Raw genomic sequence first — 24,557 nt, forward strand, 5'->3', positions numbered from 1 at the left:
TGGATATTGACACCAATACATACAGTAAACTGGTTAAATTTGCAGACGACACCAAGGTGAGTGGTGTAGCAGATACTAGACTAGCAGCACAGAGGCTACAATGGGATCTTGATTTAGTTAGGGACTGGGCTGATATCTGGCCGATGAAATTTAAAGATAAATGTAAGTTAATCCATGTAGGAAGCAGAAATATAAAGTACAGATATTTTATGGGTTCCACGGAAATAAAGGTAGCTGATTACAAGAAAGACCTCAGCTTGTATGTTGATACTTCCATGTCCCACTCTCACCAGTGTGGGAAAGCAGTTAAAAAGGCCAATAGGATGTTGGGTTACATCTCTAGGTGTGTGGAGTTTAAGTCAGGGGAGGTGATGCTACGATTATATAATTCCTTGGTAAGCCCCCACCTAGAATACTGTGCGCCAGTTTGGTCACCATACCTTAAGAACATTGCTACCTTGGAAAGGGTTCAACGTAGGGCTACAAGAATGATTCCTGGTCTTAGAGGAATGTCTTATGAGGAGAGGTTAGCTGAGCTGAATCTGTTTAGCCTCGAGCAAAGGAAACCTAGGATGTGACCCAGGTATATAAGTTTCTAATAGGTCTGGATGCTGTTCAGCCAAATGGCTACTTCAATATTAGTTTAAATACTAGAACTAATGGCCATATGTGGAAATTAGCGGGAGAACATTTTAAACTGAATTTGAGAAAACACTTCTTTACACAGCATGTAGTTAGAGTATAGAATAATCTTCCTGCTAGTGTAGCGCAAGCTAAAACCCTGGGTTCCTTTAAATCAGAGCTAGATAAGATTTTAACTCTGAGCTATTAGTTCAGTTCTCCCCAAACGAGCTTGATGGGCCGAATGAACGGACAACGGACACAGGCAAGACTTAGACTTAAGACAGGATCAATCAAAATAACAAAGACACAGCTGGGTACGATCGGGGAAGCACACGTGGATAATCAGGGGGGCGTGGCACACACGAGAATCGTACGAGCCGGGCATGACAGAACCCCCCCCCAAAGGCACGCTCTCCAGGCGTGCCTCAGGGGAGGCGACGGACGAGACGAGACTGGGGAACCAGGACCTGGAAAACAAGGGAAAAGAACACAATTCACGCGGCACCGGGAATAGAACAGACAAATAGAACTGACACAAGGGCAGAAGCCACGACAGGACTTGACAAAGGATGGGGAAGGCAGACAGACAGACTAGGAAGGGAGACACAGAGGGAACAGGCAGTACAAAAGGACCAGGAGTGACTGGAGGGAACACCGGGGGACGAGGAGTACAGACGGGCGGAACAAAGGGACGAGGAGCAAACGAAGGAGGGACAAAGACGGGAGGAGGAGTAAACACAGGCGGGAGATAGGTAGGGGAGTAGAGAGAGAAGGAGGGGGAACTAAGGGGAGCCCGAGGGAGCCCCAGCGGGTGACGGGTGGCAGCCGGAGGGGCCGCAGGCGGTCGGGAGGCTGGAGCCCGAGGAGACCTCGGAGGGGCTGAGGAGGCAGGGCGAGGGACTGACGGAGGGGCCGAGGAGGGAGTCGGAGGGGGAACCAGGGAAGGGGACGAGGGAGCTGGAGGGACCACCGGTGACGGCAAGGAGAAGGGGGGAGCCGCAGCAGGCGGCGACGTCCTCCTACACACTGGAGTGGGGGGGACCGCAGGCGACTGAGGAGCCGCAACTGGGGAGCCCGCAGGCGACCGACTAGGAGTCAGCAGCGGGACTGAGGCAGGGTGACGAGGTCTCATAGGGGGACCCTCAGGCGACAGCCGACCCAGTGGGCCAGGACCCGCAGGCGCCATCCAAGCCCTAGTGCAGGCGAGGGAGGGCGAGCCAGGGGGCACGGCAGGTGGGAGCCCAGCCCTACGTCTGTGTCCTCTCCCCTTACGGGACACAGACATTAGGACCCTCGGTCAGGGTCGAGCTCACAGGGGCGAGGGCAGAGGAGTCACAAGGGGCACAGTCATAGGCAGAGAGAGCGTCCCGGACGTGGGCGCGGGAGCTGCAGGCAGAGGGGGCGCCTGCTCGGGAGCTGAAGGGAGAGGGGGTGGCTGCACGGGCGCTGGGTCCACAGGCGGCAGCGGAGGCGGCTGCACGGGCGCTGGGTCCGCAGGTGGCAGCGGAGGCGGTCGTGCGGGATGCGCAGGCGGCAGCGGCTGCGCGGGAGCTCCTCAGGCCAGATGGCTGCCGTGGGCAGCGAAGGCGGCTGCTCAAGCTGCGCAGCAGCCTGACGTGTTCTCCGGACGTGGGAAGCTGCTCACGAAGGCAGCTTTGCAGCGCTGGTGACCTCCATAGGAAGCGCCAGCGAGTCCTCCTGCTCCACGGCTGGGAGGGAAGCGGGGGCGAGCGCGCACGCCCCCAGAATGATCGTCGGGGCGTTCGCGTGCGTCCTCCTCTTCCTCCTTTTCCGAGTCACGGTTGAGGAGGGAGGCTGCGCGCTGTCCACAAAGGCAGACGGCGGGAGAATAGTCCCTGGTTCGCACAGTGCGATGTACCGCTCCTTCCAGAGCACGGCAATCCAAAATAGCAGCTGGTCGACGTAATTGAGGTAGTCCTCCTCAGCTACGGAAGCTGCTTTTTTCTTAAGGTCTGTCATTCTGTGACGATCGGCACTGATTAAGCGGGCGATCGCTCGGGCAGGCAACAAGCAGGAAGCAGGCAGGCAGAATCGGGGAAAAACGGGGATTTATTGGGGAGGGTAAGGGCAGGATGGAACATTGGCTCGAACATCCACAAACATCAATGACAGACAACGGACCGAGGCAAGACTTAGACTTAAAAAGACAGGATCAATGAAAATAACAAGACACAGCTGGGTACGATCGGGGAAGCACACGTGGATAATCAGGGGGGCGTGGCACACACGAGGATCGTAAGAGCCGGGCATGACATGTATTGTACCCAGGGACGGATTACGGACCAGGCCAGCAGGGCCGCTGGCCAGGGGCCCTTGGGGTGCAGGGGGCCCGTGGGGCCCCTAGCCCAAAACAATTTGCAACGCTTATCAACAATGTACTTTCGTTTGTCTATTTTAGATGGCCTACATTCTTTGATCCTCTGCCTACAAGGGCCCCTGACCCTATAGGGAGGGCGTTTGGCTGCCAAGGGCCCTTGAATTGTGGTGGTTGTGGTGGTGGTGCTGGTGGTGGTGGTGGTGGTGGTGGTGGGGGGTGGGGGGGGCCCTCGCGAACGTTTTGCCCAGGGGCCCACACAACCCATAATCCGTCCCTGATTGTACCTAAAATCAAAGAACAAGTGAAGTCATGCAATGTATTCATGAGCATCACAAAGTAGTGTGCGCATTCATTATTACAAACCATATGTATCTAACCAGCATTTTTTATATTGGCTTTATGGCAGTATATTCATAAAGACAGTTGAACTGTAAGCTGCGCATTCTTAACCTGGGGAGTGCCTGCATGTACCAAACAATAGATTTTTTAAATTAATTTGAGGTATATACAGACAAATCCACTCCACTGAGATTTGAATGAGTTTAACCAATTTACAGCTGATATTCAGTGACCACATTAATAGATATATCTGTTTGTAAACAGAAACATTAAATCATGTAGCTACAACTGAATATATGCAGCACACAGGGTAAAGAGGCTCACGTACTGTGTGACTAAGTGTTAGAGCTTAAGATGCCTGATTTTAGTGATTTTAAATGTAGCATAAGTGGTCCTGCCAGATATGGTGGTTGCAGTATGTCAGAAACAACCAGCCTCCTGGGTTTTTCACACCCTACAGTGTTGAGAGTTTATGGAAAATGGTATGATGAGCGAAAAACAACCAGGTATATTTCTCTGACTGAAAACACTGTGTTAATAAAAGAACTCAGGAGAGAAAAAGCTAACAGGTCAGAAGTGCAAAAATAGCACTTAGGGGGGCCTATATGACATGTTGTCATGGGTACCAAAGTCTGTAGCAGCAAACTATCTGTGTTGTGGGACAAAACCCTAATGGGTAAATCAATAAACTCTACAGACCAGGAACTATGCACTGAACACTGAGGCATATACTGAAGAGTGAGTAACGTATGCAGTGAACCCTGCACTGAAATAACAGTGATTTGCAGAATGGAATCTCAGAGCACACAATTTGTCCTCCCTGGCAGTGGTTCTGAAGGCAATAGGACATTCTACCCGGTACTACGTAGGGGTACCTGAACAACTGGTCACGGAGTGTATGTGGGATCTTGGATTTACCTATGGTACCTTCACTCAGCATTTACAGAATGGTAATGCGCATTGCTAGAGACTAATGCATTGGCTGGAAGCTCACTGGTTCAAATCCCATGGCAGAAAGAGCGGTGTCTCTATTGCGCTCTTGAACAATGTGAACGAAAAAGTCTTTGCCGTCACCTGTCTGCATGTCTCGTGGAGATTAAGATAAAATAGGTGAAAAATGTGATTTTCCCACGTGGGTGAATAAAGTATCCCTGTTCTGTTGTGTTTCCCTTCATATTTGTTCATACAACTGTTACCAGAAACAGGACATGGCAGAAGAAAAGGCATTATGGAGCATTTTGTTATTTTGTTTCTCCGGCAATGGAACAGAGACATTTGTGGCAGAGGGGATTGATGTGCCTCGTTTTCCACAGATAAACATGGAGCTAAAAGAGAAGCATAAACATAAGGGCTGGCTGCGGCGTCCGGCGCCTCCCCGCATGCCCGCATGCCCGGTGCAGGTCTAGCCAGGTTAGCGCTGCCATTAGCTTACCTGGCCCTCCTGGGGGCTTTGCATAGGGCATCCCACAGAAGGGTTAAACGGTGTGAATCCGCGTGTGAAGGAGTCTGCCAATTTGAGTGTGTGCACTTCGGGGTGTTTGCCAGAGTCGGCGGGGGGGGGGGGGGGGGGGGGGGGGGGGCCTTGGGGGCAAACGCAACCGTTCTTTATGAAAGGCAGCTCAGATTACCCAGCATCTTCATGGTTACAGTGACATTACTGGTTTCTCTTTAAAATCTGAAGCAATTTTTCATTTTTACATATGACATGATTGTTCAATAACTATATTCTTTACACTTCAATTTTATTTGCAATAAAAATATTCTGAACAGGCGAAGCATTTCCCAGAGCGAGAGAAAAAAGGAACCTTATTCAGGGTAGTAAAAGGGAATGTAAATGAAGTGAACACTAGATGCTCAATTAAAATGAAAAAAGACGCTTATTCTCTTTGCGTCCTTAAGGCTGCAATTCTCTCTGCTGTTGTTGATAAATATTTGCATAGGTAAGATGCACCCTGCAGGCAGAAGCACAGACCATAAAACTCTAATAGAGTAATAATGAGTAAAAAAAAAAATCTGTCAGTTTTGAAACCTGGAAGGTTGCTATGGTTTCACTGAAAGTCTGAAGGATGTCTAATATTTGGCTGTAGTTCACTGCTTTGGGAGGGTGAGTGGCTTGTCTTTGCTGTTTGTTGATGCTGCGTAAAGAAAACTGAACTTTTTCCTTCAGTGAGAAGTATGAAAATGTAGTTCTGCAACAGAAATGGTACCTAAATGAATTGTTATATATATATATATATATATATATATATATATATATATATGTATATATATAAATGTTATATATTTCAAGGGCTCTGAACCAGATTTACACAGTTATCATAGTAACTCCAGGGTCTGTGTTGCTGCTGCCTTTGTGATGTCAAGAAAGAGAAAAATAAAAGCATAAATACAGAGATTCAAACCTTATCTGGCTAAGAATCACATCGGTCTTGTTAGGTGGACTTTCTGTAATAGGAAGACATGGATGTCAGTGTTTTAACACCAGCTATAACACGAATCTCAGGTCAGGCACTTCAATTAGACGCCAAGTCCACTGGAGCTTTAAAGGCTGTCCTGCAGAGAAACCAGGCTGATTATATTTGTGCTTCCCATTGTTGCCCCGAATGGAGCCATTCTGGCTTTATTAACACAGAGAAGCTGGTTTCTGGAATGTTTAATATCGTCAGAGCACATAAGCTGAGGGCCAGAATGGGAACTGGCAAGAGCTTTATGATACTTATTGGATAAACAAAGGTTTCCGTAATACAGGTGATGCTGATGTTACAAAAAGTGAGTACAACAGCAAGGTTCTGCAGAAGCTGTATTAATTGTCATCCTAGTGGCAGATTGTTATAGTGTAAACATGTCATAGTGACTGTGTATCATGGCAAAAGCATGCCGCAGTGACAGCATGTTATAGCGATAGTGTGTCACAGTGACAGTGCGTCATAATAGTGTGTTATAGTAGCTGCATGTCATAGTGACAGTTTGTTATAGTGGCAGTGTGTCATAATAGCTGCATGTCATAGTGACAGCGTGTTATAGTGGCAGTGTGTCATAATAGCTGCATGTCATAGTGACAGCGTGTTATAGTGGCAGTGTGTCATAATAGCTGCATGTCATAGTGACAGCGTGTTATAGTGGCAGTGTGTCATAATAGCTGCATGTCATAGTGACAGAGTGTTATAGTGGCAGTGTGTCATAATAGCTGCATGTCATAGTGACAGCGTGTTATAGTGGCAGTGTGTCATAATAGCTGCATGTCATAGTGACAGCGTGTTATATTGGCAGTTCGTTATAGTGACAGCGTAACATCGTATCAGTGTATCATAATTTACAGTGACAGTGTATCACAGTTCGGTGTAGGATCTGTAATACTTTTTGAGCCGTTTCATGTACATGAATCCAGTTTGTAAGGAAACGTGCTGCGATGGTTTGGTGCCCCGAACTGGGTTGTTCCCTGCTTTGCATCCAAAGGTGCTGGAGAGGCATTGATACCCTGACAAATCCAGGGGGCCCAGCACTTTACAGGGGCCCTCGATTATGCAAAATTATAAAATTATAATGTAACGGGACAAAGGCACAGCAACAATTAGAGCCAATGTGCAGCAAAGCTAACGTTTATTGTGACTGTTTACTTGTGGAAATTTAAAACGTAGACTAATTACGACCTTTGTATTATTACTTTCCTATTGACTCCAACATCATACTACAACAGCACGACAATGAACAAGCGAACAAAACCCTTACAAGCATACCATAGAACAACAGTTTGATTTGGCATAGATTGTACCAGCTACATATAATATTTAAAGGCATTAACTGCAATAACAAGGATGAAGTACAATGATTTAGCTACATGTTATCTATCTTTAACAATATTTAGTTACCGTGTACTGGAAACTTACACATGAAACCATCTTAAATGCTTTGATTATAACCATGAACCATTCGTAATAGCTTATAAAATGCATTTTTTTTTTGTTTGACATATCTACATTAGTTAATGCACAGTTAACAGCTATTCAAAGCACATAATGCTTCCCCATATTTATCAATAAACAACGACATGAACATTGAGAACATCATAACGTTAAAATCATACACGTTTCATGTTTTTATACATTCAATATTTTTACAAGGTATAACGTTTTGTATGTTTTTAACAACAGCTGAACCTAGAACATGATTCATTGTTCTTGTTAGGCAAAACCATCAAGATTATAACAGTAGTTTATAACACCAACACCAAGAGGAAACATTTGTAAACACTCACTGAAGTTAAATAAATGCAGGTGCATGTATGTTTTGGCTTCACAGAATGCACTGTTATTGGAGTAAAATTCAGCATTTAAACGAAAAATCAGTCATTGCTGCTTATTCATACTCTTTCAAGCATTTTATACATATTTCACACAACTTTTCATTTATGTCACTTTTCCAGTATACCTTTATTTTTTAGAACATTCTAGAAATATATTACACGTATTACATATTCCATTTAATACATGGTCAAAGTGAAGAGGATGTACAATAATTAATCCACTGTTAGTTATCGAGATAATGGCTTTAAAGATAAATTAGATTTCTTTTGTTGGAGAAAATGAATTAGTTTTTGTGTTATTATGCTTTTTGAAGTGTTTTATTGCTTAGAGAATTAGGACATCAAGCTGGGTTGTCATCAGTGTTGACCTTCAGCAGTCTCTTGAGAAGTTTCTTTGTGCTTGAGGGACATCCTGATGTTTTCATACTCCTCTGGGCCTGAGTCACACTTCCACTGGCGCATTATATTGTTGAGGTCTTTCTGGAAGTTTTTGTTGAGCAAGCCGTAGAAGACCGGATTGATGCAGGTGGAAACCATGGCCACCAAGTGGCAGAAGGTGAAGAGTATGTTGTGGTGGCAGCTAAGCAGAGCCTCGTGGTGCCAGTCGAAGATGAGGTTGAAGATGTTGAGTGGCATCCAGCAGATCGCAAAGGCCACCACAATGGAGGCCAGGATAGTGCTGATTCGCTTGCTCTCGCTCAGCCTCAGCTCGCTCTCCCGAAGGCCGCTGTGCCGGCGCAGGCACACGAACACCTTGGCGTAGCAAATGAAGATGAAGCAGAGCGGCGCGAAATACTGCACCCCAAGTAGGCAGGTGGTAAATCCAAGCCGACTCCATTCAGATGGCCAGCTGTCTATGCAGACATACTTATCCTTGTAGAAACTGTGGGAGATGTTCCTGAACGGCTCATCTGTAAGATGATAGAACACCAAGAAAGGTGCCGACAGTGTAGCAGAGCCCAACCATATGAAGGTGATTCCCCAGTAGGCCTGTGAGATGTTAGGTCTCCAACCTTGAGGCTTGGCAATGAGCTGATATCGCTCGATGGCAATTAAAACCAAGGAGAAGCTGGACACAGAGACGGAGAGGCACTGCACAAAATTGCTGACCCTGCACATGGCCTCCCCAAAGACCCAGTAGTCCATCAGGGTGTATACCACCGTGAAAGGGATGCACATGGTGCAGATGAGCACGTCTGAGAGGGACAGGTTAGCGATCAGCAGGTTCGTAACGTTGTGCGTCTCTTTTTTCAACCGAATGATATGAATCAGGCATATGTTTCCAAAGAGTCCTACGAGTATGACCAAAATGTAGCCACCGGCGAGCATCAGCAAGGCATACGAGAAGGATTGGCAGTCATAGTCTGTAAAACTGGGCTTATAGGCACTTTTGTTAGCATGGCTGGGCCCCTTTATAGTCGTATTGGTCACACTCTGATTGGTGAAAAAGCTCAGGCTAGCCATGGCTATGTTCTTATTTGGTCGATATACAATGGCGATGTAGCTGGTTATGTAGCTGGAGAGATCAACTTGACGAATTTCAATATGCTGGGTATGCAACACTGTTGCAGCGATTTCGCCTTTGATTACAATCACTTGTCCATGCAATCAGGAAAAATCTATTGGAAAAATGATTAAAGATATGACTTTATACTTTATTAGACTAGGTTAGCCACTGTATCTACCTGTCTAATCAACCTTGAAGAAGCCTGACAGCTGGTATAAATTAACTGGTGTATTCCTGACTGACTGCTAAATTTGACATATGCAATGTAAAATTTGCTGATATTACTAGTTAACAGAGAGTGGAGTAAAAATTTCTGACCAATATGAAAATGTTATTTCTGCCACAATACAGATTAAATGAGCTAAAAATTCCAGTAATATAAAATATTCAATATATATATATATATATATTATGGTCAACAACTAAACAGACAGCAATAGCTTCGGTTAAACAGTTACTGTTTGATTATGTTAATTTCTCAAACTCCAACAGTGAAAACGTAATATAAACATGAACAAGTCACTTTTAAGTAACCTTATACAATAAACATAAAACAAATACAAAATATGAGCTATCTAATGAGCAAATTTAAAAGCACGTTGTCTATTGTCTTTAACAAAAGCACCTTACAAAAGAACTGTGTTCTGACAGTAAAAAAGAAAAAATGTCTGTGTCTTTGTGGTGTAATAAAATATTTCCATTCCCAAGCTATCATTAAGAAGTCTTTGGCCCATAGTAATAATCCCAGGCTATGAATGGTACATTATTATACTGGAATCAAAGCCCCTCAGCATTTTCTCCAGTGAGACTCATCATCCATGCATGGTCAGTGGGTTTTCCACCAATGCCAATATTTTAATGAACCTTCATATCAGTTGATTTTATCTGCAAATTGTCATACTGGACATGCCCCACTTGTCATACGACAGGCACATGACTGATTATAAAGTTTTCCAATAAAAATACAATCCAGTTGTGATGTTTTGTATATTCTCTTACAATTTCAAGTGTGAAAACCAAAATAAAAGTGATGTTTACTAATTCTACTAAATGCCATAGCATCTCTCTGATTTACATAAAAGGTTTGTGCACGTTTACAAATATAATGCAAACTGAGTCAGAGTTAAGGTTGCATTAAATTGCAGGGTTAGGAGAGGCTCAGATGTATTGTTTATTATTTGTATATTCATTCTGAAATTTCTCTTTTGCAGTATAAAAAATAATCAAAATTTTTTACTTACCACCTAAATGCAACTCAGTTGTCCAGGTTAGGGATAGATGAAAAATGAACCAGTTATTTCCTTATTATTAAAATGTTCATTAATAGCTACCTTAGATATTCACAACCTGTTTCAGGAAATGTATTCACACCAATGGAGAGCTGTATGGCAAAGAAAGAGGATTCACAGTGTTACATTGGATGCTCTTGAATGTGAGCCAACCTTCACCAGCTGCAGCACCAGACAGAGGCACAGCTAAGAGAGGGAGGTGGGCTGTACTATGGAAACCGTCAGCCAATCAGGGAGGCCATGTGAGAGATCAGTGACAGTCATGAACATTTCTCACTAAGCAAGTACATGAGGGATAATAACCAGATGTAAACCCACCACACATTTCTCGAGTTATATAATTCACACAAAAAAGACCAATTTTGTGACTGAAGGCAAAACCGTTTTGGACACCTAATTGTAGAGCATTACTTAATCTGAAGAAGTTCCAATGTGTCTTCAGAATGTAAACAATTTTTAAAATTATGTATCTTTTAAAAATTCTTCTCGGTTGATATGTATCCCATCAAACTTATAAAATAGGTTTTCACTGGATCATCAAGCCAAACTTGTAACCGGTCACTGCAAACATTCCGTTTTTGCAGCTATAACCAATAACATACTAGCATGTCGATTCCTTAAAAGCTTTATTAGACACAATGGAATTCCTCCAGGCCCAGAAAAAATCCCATGGTGAAGTCCTCTGGTTTGAAGGAAACATTCCTAGCAGGGTTACCCCTTGGAGACTGTCAGAAACAGAGGCAGACTGACTTATCTGGGCGCCCTAAGATGACATCAGCATGGATACTTAGGTCTTGCCAGCTTAACTAACTAACCATTTCCTTTGAATGGGGCCCAGCTGTTGTCCGGGGCCCTATGTTATAGCCTATGCATTAATCCGCCCCAGTCAACATCATTAGCAAATCTGTTGCTCTTCACATTATTTGTTATTCATTTCTGGTAAGCCGTGTCTTCAAAATCAAAGAAAATACACAACTTCTGCTTAATTCTGCATGTTTTTTTTAATTCCATAGAGCACTTTTTTGTGTTTTATACATATATATTCTGTAAGTGTTTCTCCATATGTCTTGTAATTTTTGTCCTTTATTTCATGTTTGGCACCCGACCGCAAACAATTCTGGAGTGTTTGTATATACTGGCCATAACGCGTCTGAGTTCCAAGTTCTCAGTGTTTTTAGACAAACACAGGGAACACTTCAGCCCAATTCTGCCTTATTTGTAGACCTTATTTGTAGACCCAATACCTGCAGTGTTTTCCGTTTGTTTCCTGCCAAAAAACCCATCTTTTGTATCCCAGTTAAGCCACCAAAACCTCGCAAAGTCCCCGTTTGCCCCCCCCCCCCCCCCCACTCCATCCCGGCGTCATGTGGCTCTGCTCACCATCCCCAAAGCTGTTCTTTCTTCTTCATCTTTTTTTCTTAACAGCATGGTATTTTCTTCAAATCCCCTCTAATAACCACGCACCAGCAACTACAGGTTAAGGTGACCTCCAGGAAAAATACAGTAAAAGGTGCCCAAGATAAAATCAGTTCATCTACAACTGAAGGGCCATTACAGCACCTATATTATTACATAATCAGTTGCATGTCCCAGAGTTATTTTTACATCTGTTACCTGGTAACAAACCACGGCTTTCACCATATACTACCAGACTATGACGGTGACTGACCTGCCAGTTTCCATTAGCAGCCCTCTAGGCTGGTGTTTTGGCTCTCGTTGACAAAAAGGCAAAAATGAATGAGTGGCTCTCAGTTCCTCTTCTTAATGCGTCACTCTCAAATTCTACATCACAAGTAAGCCTTCAAAGGGCTTTATAAGTTTCTCCCAAAACCATTTTTTTACATCCCAGATACTGTCACAGAATGGTATTGTAGGTCTGTCTTATAAAAAGATGTCAGACATACAGATCAGCAGGTGGCAGAGTCAGAAATTCCTACAATTACAGTAATAGACAATAAGCCAAGCCAAACAAAACATACATTTTATGTCATACAAGATTGCAATTACCATTATCATTCTTTTTCCAAAATTATCATTCTTTTTCCAACAATAAATGTCCAGATAGATAATGTGTAGCCTTTGTTTACTGGATGGAAGGTTTTAGGGCTAGGTTCGATACTTTATAATCAACATTATTAATACAGACAGCAAAGTTAATAAAAAAAATACGTACAAATGGACCCAACAGGCACCACATTAAAGACATTTTTCATGAGAAATTCCATATGAAGATATATAACTTGTGATGGCCAAGCACAAATAGAAAACATGGATAAAGCACAGACACAACTCACAAACTTTGCTTGAAAAAGAAGATAAAAGTCTTCACATTTAATTCATTATTGTTTGACATGACCGGAATGCTGTATGGACCTACTGAAGTTTCTGTTTAAAACTTGTATTTTTGTTTCATGGAGAACGGTTCACATTTAGTAGCTGTCAGTTTCATAAAATTAAATTAAATTAACAATATGTAGTATTTTAAACATCAATTACATAGACTATTACTGTTCCACAGCACCAAAAATTTACAGGAATGACCAAACAGCACATCCCAGCAATGTTTTTCAGATTGTGAGGTCAGTATGTGCTTGATGTGATGATTACAATATGGGGGGTAGAGGAATGCACATTTTTTATTCAATCATGAAATGACACCTTTTAAAGACATAATCAACTGAAGAGACACAAACAGGACAAAGGGTGCTTTCGGCATAAAATTCCAAGAACGGCCACTAGAGGGCACCACAGCTACTCCGTCAGGCAGTGGATGCAGGTCATCCGTTCGTAGCGTTCATTGTAACTAAAACAAGATGAAAGACATTATGAAATATTGTCAGCATTTAACTAGACTGATGCCAGGCTATGCTGTGAGAACTTGAAAGATGGATTGGTAATTATTTAATGGGTATCATATGGGTCATAATAAAATACATATGGGTAGAATACACCAAACAAAGTCGTAATTATCATATTTGACTGCCAGTAAGATGGTGCACCGTACTACTGCCCTAAATTATAATTATTTAGATAATTATCATAACCACAATCATAAACACAACAATGTGGGCTATACTTGGGCTGGCAGCAGATGAAACAGTGAGTCCGGAGGCACAGAGAACAACGTCGCTGGCACTGCACGCACACCACCTTCTCACAGCGCACACAGGAGTCGCTGGCCTGCAGGGGGCGCTCACACAAGGTGCAGGCAGGGGAGGATGGTGGGTCACCTGGAAGCAGATGAAAGAAGGAAGTGGAAGCACGGGGTCAGCTTGCAATCACATTAATATTACATATACATATTAATATACATATTTATTACCATCCATCCATCCATTTTCCAAACCGCTTATCCTACTGGGTCGCGGGGGCCTATCCCGGAAGCAATGGGCACGAGGCAGGGAACAACCCAGGATGGGGGGCCAGCCCATCGCAGGGCACACTCACACACCATTCACTCACACATGCACACCTACGGGCAATTTAGCAACTCCAATTAGCCTCAGCATGTTTTTGGACTGTGGGGGGAAACCGGAGTACCCGGAGGAAACCCCACGATGACATGGGGAGAACATGCAAACTCCACACACTGCGTTTCTACATTGTACAACACGCATCCTTACTGATATTGTGTATTTACGGGGGCGGGGAGTTCGCTCTTGAAATGGCCCCCACCATTGCTGAAACCGAAACTATGCCCTTTATCATGACCACATGTCTTACATACATTGGTGGGAAAGGAACCACTCTTACCTGCATTCTCAGGGCTCTGGAGTAATTCTCCCCTGGACCCTATTCGCATCTGGCCCCTAGCTGTGCCCCGTCGTGCCGAGGGAGAAGAAGACACGGTAGGAGTGGGAGAAAGTTGCAAAGAGCGGGCACCAGAGAATAACAACGCTCTAGTGTGCTCTGAGAGAAGGAGAGCGAGACATGAGGCGAGGTAACGAAAAAATACTGGGAACGTGCTGTTAAAGCTTTAACAGTGCCATGCTTTCCTGTAAATTTCATATTCCAAAGTAGTCCATCATCAAGATTGCAATCCCATTTACTGGGACCCTGTATCCAGCCTGACCCTGACCAATTTAGGTATGCGCCATTTAACTTCCGGGTTACGTTCTGTCCAATTGGAAGGCAGGTGACTTGGTTAATATGCAAACATCCTATACACTGCATACACTCCTGTACAGTCTACTGCATCTATACTGTATCTGTACTGCATAAATAGCCAAGATACTTTATATGAGAAAGTACACATTCAAATAACGACAAAAGTACAGTAAAGTGTAAAAATATGTAACATACATGTTTATTATCACTGTATAATAAATGAGATATGCTATGTCTACTGTCTCCTGACAGATGATCAGGTTTTTCCATTTATTTTACCCCGATGGGACCACAGACATATGGAAAGCCATTTGTATAGAAGGCAGTTTGAGCATTTATTTGATATTAAGGTTAAATGAGGCTTTTGTTAACTAGTACCTATTTTGGCCTTCACTAGTCAACTAGTGAGCATTTTGGCTCTCACCAGCTAACTATTGTAGATCATTAGTTAACTAGTTGCTGGAAAAGAATGACTAGTAGGAGATTTTGTTCAACTAGTACGACAAAAAGGCAAACTAGTGTGTCCAAATGTCCAACTAATGCTGACAACAGCCAAAATGGTGGAGGAAACTGCATTCAAGGATATCGAATGATTTGCCAAACGGCTTTCCATACAGGATGCACATGCGGTCAGTCATTGCACGGACGGTCGTTAAGCGATGCATAACTGTATAAGGCTCCAGCAACTAGTACCAGTAACTTTAGCCTCTGCCCTCGTACTGCAGACAGCAAAGAAGAAGCCTTCTGGGCCAAAAACATTCTCACCATAGACAGCCTTTCTTTCAGCCTCCCCCGCCACTGCCCCATCTTTCACACAGGTTTTCCTCTGGGGAGTCCCATCGGACCAGGGGCAACAGCGCTTCGACATCCCTGTCCCTCTGTTCACGCATCGAGACAGAGAAAGGTGGCACTAAATATGCGAGTCAAGTTTAGTCCTTACAGATAGCAGAACACTTCAAGTTCTTACAGATGTGAAAACAAATGTGGCGATTTTTATTGCTGTGTGGTATACAGTTTTAACTTACAAGCCCACATTTTCTAGGTATACAAAATATTCTCTGGGGTTCTATTGGATTAATTTTAATAGTTCAGTGAAAACCTCCATAAAAATGACTTACATGGCTGGTAAATTGATAAGTTGGTATGGAATACCAGTATGGTAAGCAAATCAAAGCAACTTAAAAGGGGTACGCAGATAATAATAAAGTGTATGAATTCATACTGAATAAATACGGGGTCGATTAGTCAAAATCGTGATTAGTAATAACGTAGCACTTTTGTTGTATTTGGAACAATGACAACTGACTGTCGGCTCTCATCGTTAAGGATCAAGGGTTTTCCCGTATGAATAATGAGAAAGGCACATTCATGAATAACACTGTCACACAAAGAGACACGCCAACGTGTCTCCTAAAAAAGTGACCAAATAGCGTTATTAATTTTTTAATTATTCATTCCACAATGGAGCAGTTTTATCTTGAGATTATTTAAATATTCTTAAATATGCGGTAGACGTTTCAGTACATACTGCAAGCAAATTGAGATTAACTGTTAATGCCCAATCAAAACGACCCAGAACTAAGGACTTGCATAAAATCCACACCTAAATACACAGACCAGAGTAACTGTCACAAACGTATAAGACGTATTTAATTACAGTAACATATATTTGAAGATTTCTTTGACCGTACAAATTATGGAGAAAAAAAAAATATGGACTTCTGTAGTCGTTTTCATTTTGTCAACAACCTCCAGCAGCAATTTTCGTAAGAAAGAATTGTGGTCGATCTATAATAAATAAATGTTGCAATTTTTAAGACAGCAAAATTACATAAGTACAGTTACATAAGAATTTTATTTCGAACTACGGCGACTGGATAGTTTTAGTGTTGCTAAATTAAACGTTTCTTTTTCACCGTTACTTACTAGCTGCAATCTGCCATCTCAAATGTCTTCATATCTGTGAAACCTGCCGGACAGATGGGTAAAAAGTATTTGATTCAGGAAAAACACTACGAGCAGCGACACGCACGGCGATCACATAAACATGCGTTCTGTGCTTTTGATGTTTTCGTGCGGGTTTGTAAACAAGGAAATCTGTTGTAATTTAACGGTGGGATACACAGTAAATGTAATGCGTTACCGCCATCTACTGCACCGGAGTACCGCTTTTTAAATAATAATACTTTTAATAACGATACCAAAAGCTGATGAGATTCACGCCCAGTATGTAAAACATTATTACACGTAACCCAGTTGATCCCAAAAACAGATTTTACGTAAGGGAACAGGCAGCCGACTCGAGTATGCACAGTTGCCTCGACCGGAAGTGCATGGGGTGACCCACAATACATCGCGGCACGCTCATCTAAATGCCGTGAGTCGCCTGTTGTGCTCAGTTTTAGAGACAGACGACGAAGATGGCGGATTCGGTGAGTAGCGTCTGTTGGGTCGCTTTAAGCGAAGTGCGAACTGTTTTAATTCGATTTTGGGTGCCCCAGACACACCCCGTTCCTTCTAACTGGTTCCCGTTATGTTTCTACATGATAGCAGGTGGAGGTTATCGAGGGGTGTCGGCTCCCGGTTCTCAGGAAAAACCAGGAGAACGAAGACGAGTGGCGTGAGTAGCTAGCTAGCGACCCCAGTCGGAAGGGCACGGCGCCAAGCGGTCATGGCGGTGTCTGAGCGTGCTGTAGCTGTCAGCTGGCTAGCTAGCTAGGCTAGCGTGCGGCTCCAGCATGTAAACACAGCCCTGACAGCCACGGGGCACCGGACGTCCCGAAACCGAGTCACGGCTGTTTGAGCTACATGTTTCCCGGAATGCAGAGGGACCGTATTTATCCGACTAAAGTGTCGGGGGATTCGGCCGAGTCGTTTATAAAGCTGCCTAATTAGCATTTTGCAGTGTCTTATTAATGAAGGGGAATTGCAGTTATATCTGTCAACTAATCTGCTGCCTAGCTACCTGTCTGTTTCAGCTGTTTATTTCAATATGTCTGGCAGTATTTTTTTGTGATTTTATGTTGTACGAAAGCAATAAATTGTCATATGGGGAGAGGTAATAGTTGTATGTTTATATTAATGAGTTACGTGGAAAAAAAATCTCTTTCCAGCTCTGGCTGAAATTCTCAGTGTTAAAGAGACAGCGGGAAGAAAGCTCTACTATGTCCACTATATTGACTGTAAGTAAACTGATTTTTTTACTTAGTTTGAAATGGAGTGCCTGTCCTCCTGCCTTGTTTTTCTACAATCTATAGAAAGAGTGAAGAATGCCTCATCAGTGATATGTACATAAACCAAATGTAAATACATCCAATTTCAGTTGATCTACCCCAATACAACAATCGATTATCTATTTCTCAAGTATTTGCTATTTTTTTGTACATTGACATTTGCATCTTCAGTCAACAAGCGTCTGGACGAATGGGTTACCCCGGACAGGCTGGACATGAAGAAATTGCAGTTTCCCAAAAAAGAGGCCAAAACCCCGACCAAGAATGGGCTCCCTGGTTCCCGTCCCGGGTCCCCAGAGAGAGAGATGGTGAGCACAACAGTGCTGACATTTTTAGTTATACAAATACTGATAATTATAAAAATATTGTCACAAATTCCATATTGGATTAGGTCTGCAGAGGCATTTCCCCCTCATGGTTTTGAATGGTTGTTAATCAGATTTTTAAATAAAATGTCTGGGTGCTTCAGACTTGCATTATTTTTTAGTTTTTGCAGGTTTTACTTTGTATATAGTGGTACATGCAGTAAAATTAATCTTAAGCATTATAGCTTTGCCTCTGTGATGAGTGATACAAATAGGGGCTGTTTTTTATTTAATAATACAAAATTTTTAACAATATTGGTACTGTGCTGTACGAGTCTATGAATTGCATTGCCGTTTTATGAAGGGATTTTTTTTTAGTCTACTTTACATTGAATGTTTTTACCAGACTTTTTTTTTATCCAAAGCAAAACTCAGAACTCAGTTGTACTGCTAGACACCAGTTTTCTAGATATAGTGCATTTTGGCAGTATCACTAGAGGTGATATTTGCTCTTAATATTGTTAGAAACAGCACACAGTTTTTGTAAATTGTGTACAATATGCAAGTTACTGATCTGGAAAAATAGTGTGGAATTGTACATAGGGACTTTAGTATGAGAATGGCATGCTTTTACAACAGCTGCCTGTGTTGCATATCATTTTATATTTGTATTGTAAAAATAATGTGTAAAAAAATGCATGGAATAAAGCCAAATGAAATCACTTTTTAATAATAATTTTATAATATCTCACAGTTTCAATAACGAAGATCTAAGCCAATATGTCTTAAATCAGCTTCTTGAAGATGTCAATATGCAGTGATGTAATAGTTATTCATATTACCCCAGGGGGAAATGAGATGCAGTGAATGTTCAGGCTTGCGTTTGAATGCCAGTTAACCCCCCATTTCTGTTCAAATTCAGAGGAAGAATCTAGATCAGACCCTCCAAACTGCTACAGCTCCGTCCAGAGGCAAAACTGTCCCCACACCGGTACAACTTCCCTTTATCAGTTTTCCACATGTACAGTTAGAAACGACTGGCACTTTCCATGAACCCAGAGTAATGGGTGCTAGTACAGTATAGAGCAAGCATACCTGTAGTATAGATGTAATTTTGTCTTTTGAGCTGTGGTAAACAAGACTTTGGCCCTTTCAGGAGAAATTGATCTGTTGGTAAATGGTTGTAGGAGTGTAATCATAGTAACTGGACAGGTGAGTATGCTAGGGTTCCTTGCTGTAGCTGTGTTTTGTTCCATTATTTGGGATAATTTCTTAATTTTTTTTTTTTTTTTAAGGAACTGTACTGAAAACCAATCCGGGTCGGAATGAATTCTGATTATTTAATTCCTTTTGACAGATGCATTCCTATACAATAGACAAATAAATATCTTGTTACAGATGACAGTAACTCGCAAGTATCCACAGCATTGTTCTCATTGAGATTTTAGCACCATTGAGATTAAAATAATTTTTGGTGGTTTTAATGATGCTAAAATTGTGATCGGTAAACGTTCTAGTTTCACGTGTACCTTTTTAGGTTAAAAGTTGGTGGGTGGAAACGGAACATTTTTCAGTTTCTTTCAGTGACAGATCTGTGCAGAAACATTTAGCTGTTGATAAAACCCTAGGTAAATTCTCTTGTAGAACTAAAGATTTAGGTTTTTTATTTAGCAATAAAAAACAAACACTAAATGGAGTCCCATTAAAAGTCTAAAGTTTTTGCAATAATTGACTTCCTTCCAGTGATGAATGTGCCTGTCTTCTCATTGGTTCACAGAAGAGAAAGGCGGATCCTGTGTCCCTGGCGATGCAGGTATCCCCAGCCACACCTGTGTCCACTCTGTCAGCATCTGTGGAGGTCTCGCAAGCGTCGATCTACCCAGTAGCACGGGAGACGAACACTTTCACTCCAAAAGCCCCTCGCGATGACCACGAGCCACTCGCGTCCGTTACCACGGTAAAACACCACCTCTTTCATTCTGTCCCGGCACTCCCCGCTTGTTTCTTAATCGGATCGCGGGAGAAAGTGCCTCGCATGGCATGGTTGTGCGTTTTGTACTTGTTCCCGTTGTCAGTATAAATAGCTACCTTCTGCCCGATTGGTTATCATTCTTCTGTAGAACGGAACTGCCCGTCGCCTCATGCCCTCCCAGCCAGGCAGGAAGAGGAAAGCAAACTGTGTGGGCACAGATGAGGTAAGCACTGTCCCCAAGGCAGCTACAGGGGTCTCCTTTTCTACAGAACCCTGACTTACATTGTGACACAATAGGGTGGTCTTCTGTTGTTTATATGAATGAATGAATGTGTGTGTGCGTGTGTGGGTATATACGCTGGGCGTCTGTGCCAGTCAAACCAGACTTGCAAAAATGATTCTTTGCAATAACACAGTGGTTTCACCTGCCTTTGTGTGATGATCTTTACTAATTCCTGACCCTGACTGATTACTTTGGCGCAGAATCATTTTTATTATAAGACCAGCCAACATCTCATGTGTTTTTTTTCCCTTCCTTTTTTCTTCTTCTTCAGACTAATGAATGTGTATGAAAACATGATATAGACACAACATTTGCAGCATTTTCCCTTCCCTTTAAAAATGTCCAAAAGCCTGCAATCGCTTGTGTCTCCTCTGCTAGATAATAAAGGTTTTCCAGTATAACAGCCCTCGATGCGCCAGTGTCTATCTGCCGCCTGGAGAGGTCTGGTTATTTTTTCCTTCTCATTGCCTTATGGTGTGTTTATCTGCAGCGCTCGGTCTCGGACCCGTCGCTGACCTAATGGCCTTTACCGGTGTTGAACCCTTTCACTCAATGGTCTCTCACAAAATAACATTTTCACTCCCTTAATGGGGAAGGATTTTTCTATAAACCTGAAATGCCACACACACTTTTTCCCCCATTTTAATCAAATTAATATAGATGTGTGTTCACTCCCTCCGCATCGTGAAGACACAATTGTAGTTTTAAAGATCTGTTTCTGCACAAGCAGGTTGTGGTTAAGAATCCATAACATAACAACATTATATACATGTCCCTGAAATACTGTCCCATGCCAAAGGGGTCAGTGAGAAGGTATAAGAAACATTATTGATCCCAGGGGGAAATTCTTCAGTCGTAAGTATTTTAAAAAGTTGCAAAGAAAAAATGTGAGGTTTCGGTATATTAAAAAAAAAAACACACAGGAACTGCGGTAGCAGGCAGCTTCTAGGGCAGCACTGGAAGATCACAGTATAGAGAAATGTTACCTAGCTACCTGTCACTCTGTTTAAGCCATACTTAAATCATTCTACTTAAATGTGAATATATCCAGAATAGGAAGACCTCATGCATTACAGCGTTTTTACAGAAAAGTTTTTTGAAGTTGTATTGTATACATGTTTGTGTTCATCTGCTTTGATCCAATGTTAAACTCCTGTAAAACTGGACAATGTTCATGCAAGTTAATGATCTGCGGAATAAATGGATGTACAACTTATGGACCAAAAAAAAATTTTGAAATCGGAAAAAATTGCTCTGCAGCAGAGTGCCGAGATGATTCAAAGGAATGGAAGTTCCAAGAGCACCCATGCCAGTTTGCTGTATAGACAGGGAGGCTCAGATGAAGCTATAAATGTCTCACAGTTTCAAGAACCCCATCTAAGTGTTTACCCCCCCCCCCCCCAATCACCATCTCTGACCAGGACTCCCAGGACAGCTCGGACGGCATCCCCTCCGCCCCGCGCATGACGGGCAGCTTGGTGTCTGACCGAAGCCATGATGACATCGTCACACGCATGAAGAACATCGACTGCATCGAGCTGGGCCGCCACCGCCTGAAGCCCTGGTACTTCTCACCCTACCCCCAGGAATTGACCGCCCTGCCCATCCTCTACCTCTGCGAGTTCTGTCTGAAGTATCTCAAGAGCCTCAAGTGTCTGCAGAGGCACCTGGTGAGATGAGATCCTTTGTCTGCCTTGTCATGTTTGAGATTAATGAACTTGGGCGTTTTAAAGTACTTTTACTTTGGGCACTTTCAAAACAATAATTCAATGACAGCATTTGTCAGCGGCATTTCTGCTAGTATCCCGGCACCAAGATGTTGCCTCCTAACATGTCCCAAGAACTCATCCACTCACCCTCCGAATACAATCAGATGAGAAAGTAGTAATGTTTAGTCCTCATATCTGTCCACCAGACCAAGTGTAACCTTCGCCACCCACCAGGGAATGAGATTTACAGGAAGGGCACCATCTCTTTCTTTGAGATTGACGGCCGGAAGAATAAGGTAATCCATCTAGCGAATGATGCATACTGCTTGCATTTGAGGCCACATTATCACAATAATTGTTTTAACACTATTCGTTTAGCAGAAGCTTATTGGCTTGTACCCTTTTAATGACATATTTCCAATCTGTGGTGCAAGTGTTTTCGGTTCGGTGCCTACACCTCTTGCAGCCACAATGCTAATAGAGGAAACAATTAGCATTGCATCTTGTTGTATTTGGAAACTAATGCATAGACCCTTTTATTTCCTAGACCTACTCTCAGAATCTGTGTCTTCTGGCAAAGTGCTTCTTGGACCATAAGACACTCTACTACGACACTGATCCTTTCCTCTTCTATGTCATGACTGAGTATGACTCAAAGGGTTTCCATATTGTCGGCTATTTCTCTAAGGTATTTGTTACTCCTGATCAATATTTCTACAGTTTGCTCCACAGTGGTTATGTTTTAAAGCTAATATAGAGCTGTACTGTCTTCAGGGTAAACTTCTCCAGTTGAACAATCTTGTGAAATTAATTGGACTCCACCTGAAACGTACTTTTAGCAATGTTCTGTGTATATCAAACTATCTGCTTTCTGTATTGGTGTTCTTTCCCGTACGGCAGCCGAGATTGAGTTTTTGTATGTGAGATCAATTCGCTGATTACAGGAGAAGGAATCGACAGAGGACTACAACGTGGCCTGCATCCTAACCTTGCCACCATATCAAAGAAGAGGATATGGCAAATTGCTCATTGAGTTCAGTGAGTCTGCAGTGGTCAAAATGCTGCTTCAAATTGCTTCAAATAGGACAGCTCTTATCTGTAGTGGCATCTCTATAGTATTGAGGACCTGTTACACAGGAAAAGATTGATTGGTGCATTTTCTCAGGTCCAAAACCAAAAATTCTGAAAACGCTCCCCCACTGTCCTCTGTATACTCTGTTTTTGACAGGTTACGAACTCTCTAAGGTGGAGGGGAAAACGGGAACCCCCGAAAAGCCGCTGTCAGATTTGGGGCTGCTCTCCTACCGCAGTTACTGGTCTCAGACCATCCTGGAGATTCTCATGGACCTCAAGTCGGACAACGGAGAACGGCCACAGATCACCATTAAGTGAGCAGAGCAGTCCCCATTCTTAAAGTACAGCGTAAATAGATTACTAAAACTTATTTACTGCTGTGCATTAATATACTATGGTATTCTAACGGCAGCAAAGATCTGCTCAACTGTTTTGTCGCCAATGGCTTGAGATGGGTATCTTTGTAACAATTCTGTTTAACTGCAGTGAGATCAGTGAGATCACCAGTGTGAAAAAGGAGGACGTCATTTCTACTTTGCAGTACCTCAATCTCATCAACTACTATAAGGTGAGATTGCATGCAGTATGAACGTATCAGAGTATGGTCATATTTGCTGCTTTCTTAAGCACCCCAGGAGGAAATAGTCATTCTCGGGCCCTCTGCTGCAGAATTGAATTGCACAGTGCACACTCTTAATTCAAATGTGTCCATTTTTGTAGGGACAATACATATTAACACTTTCGGAGGACATCGTGGATGGTCACGAGAGGGCCATGCAGAAACGCCACCTCCGCATCGACCCCAAATGCCTGCACTTCACCCCTAAAGACTGGAGCAAGAGGGGCAAGTGGTAAAGCCCAGGGCACAGTGCTGACTCTTTGCCTTCAGTGGGGCCTCACTGTTCCCAGGAAGTGTGTAGGAGGCTTTGCTTTTGTATCGTAAATTGTGGATTTACCCTGAACAACACGGTCCCAGCACCCTAAGCCCAGAGTCCTCCATTTAGCGGCACCAAGGAGCACTATGGCACAACAGAACTCATCCACTAGCTCTTTTTTAATAGCTGTTTAGCTTTGAGTCTCTTGTACTCCCTCATCCCAAGTTTACAACCGATTCTGTAGAATGGACAAGTCACGTCGCTAGCGTTCATCCAGCTGGACACAATCAGTGAAGTTTCAGGTTCAAAGTGGGGAAGTTTCTTACTGCTGTAGGATCCCTCACTAACTTTGTACACAGTTAATTGCATATCTGAACCAGAGTAATCATGGATTATATATATGTAAAAGGACCATTTGTACATAACTTTTGTAAAGAATTTTTTCCCCTGTATGTCCTGTGTGAGAAGGGTAACTCGTTTTAAACAAGCTATACTGAAATGTTGGAGGAATGTAAATTTACAGGGAGTGGCAGTTTTTTTTAGGTGGGGAGGGGAGTAAAAAGTAATTTAGACTTGGTGTGTGAGTGATTCTTCAATGG

At 42.8% G+C, this 24,557-nt stretch overlaps 3 protein-coding genes across 8 annotated transcripts; 1 reads left to right on the plus strand and 2 right to left on the minus strand.

Annotated features, from left to right (window-relative positions):
- Positions 1 to 7,534: 7,534 nt before the first annotated feature.
- Positions 7,535 to 10,592, minus strand: LOC125750755 (neuropeptide Y receptor type 6-like). Its single transcript, XM_049028988.1, has 2 exons — positions 10,353 to 10,592; positions 7,535 to 9,223 (listed from the first exon to the last, which is right to left on the minus strand). The coding sequence occupies exon 2, from the start codon at positions 9,066 to 9,068 to the stop codon at positions 7,962 to 7,964; it is 1,107 nt and encodes a 368-aa protein (XP_048884945.1). The 5' UTR covers positions 9,069 to 9,223; positions 10,353 to 10,592; the 3' UTR covers positions 7,535 to 7,961.
- A 1,773-nt stretch (positions 10,593 to 12,365) lies between these two features.
- LOC125750474 (apoptosis regulatory protein Siva-like) lies at positions 12,366 to 16,844 on the minus strand. 5 transcript variants are annotated; one of them, XM_049028313.1, is made up of 6 exons: positions 16,787 to 16,844; positions 16,434 to 16,476; positions 15,273 to 15,385; positions 14,154 to 14,309; positions 13,477 to 13,630; positions 12,366 to 13,203 (listed from the first exon to the last, which is right to left on the minus strand). In XM_049028313.1, exons 3-6 carry the CDS (start codon positions 15,373 to 15,375, stop codon positions 13,152 to 13,154), a joined length of 465 nt encoding a protein of 154 aa, XP_048884270.1. In that variant the 5' UTR covers positions 15,376 to 15,385; positions 16,434 to 16,476; positions 16,787 to 16,844; the 3' UTR covers positions 12,366 to 13,151. The 5 variants fall into 5 exon arrangements, with proteins under 5 accessions (XP_048884270.1, XP_048884268.1, XP_048884272.1 ...); XM_049028311.1 differs by having other exon boundaries at positions 16,709 to 16,815; XM_049028315.1 differs by lacking the exon at positions 16,787 to 16,844 and adding an exon at positions 16,760 to 16,778.
- LOC125750473 (histone acetyltransferase KAT5) lies at positions 16,795 to 24,530 on the plus strand. Of its 2 annotated transcripts, XM_049028309.1 has the most exons (15): positions 16,795 to 16,939; positions 17,058 to 17,127; positions 17,621 to 17,689; positions 17,912 to 18,048; positions 18,968 to 19,036; positions 19,823 to 20,002; positions 20,166 to 20,240; positions 20,679 to 20,741; positions 21,722 to 21,970; positions 22,216 to 22,305; positions 22,557 to 22,697; positions 22,954 to 23,047; positions 23,238 to 23,397; positions 23,570 to 23,651; positions 23,804 to 24,530. In XM_049028309.1, the coding sequence occupies exons 1-15, from the start codon at positions 16,928 to 16,930 to the stop codon at positions 23,936 to 23,938; spliced, it is 1,626 nt and encodes a 541-aa protein (XP_048884266.1). In that variant the 5' UTR covers positions 16,795 to 16,927; the 3' UTR covers positions 23,939 to 24,530. The 2 variants fall into 2 exon arrangements, with proteins under 2 accessions (XP_048884266.1, XP_048884267.1); XM_049028310.1 differs by lacking the exon at positions 20,679 to 20,741.
- The last annotated feature ends 27 nt before the right edge of the window (positions 24,531 to 24,557 follow it).

Source organism: Brienomyrus brachyistius, chromosome 10 (genome assembly GCF_023856365.1).
Source record: "Brienomyrus brachyistius isolate T26 chromosome 10, BBRACH_0.4, whole genome shotgun sequence".
In the NCBI taxonomy this organism is placed as follows: domain Eukaryota; kingdom Metazoa; phylum Chordata; class Actinopteri; order Osteoglossiformes; family Mormyridae; genus Brienomyrus; species Brienomyrus brachyistius.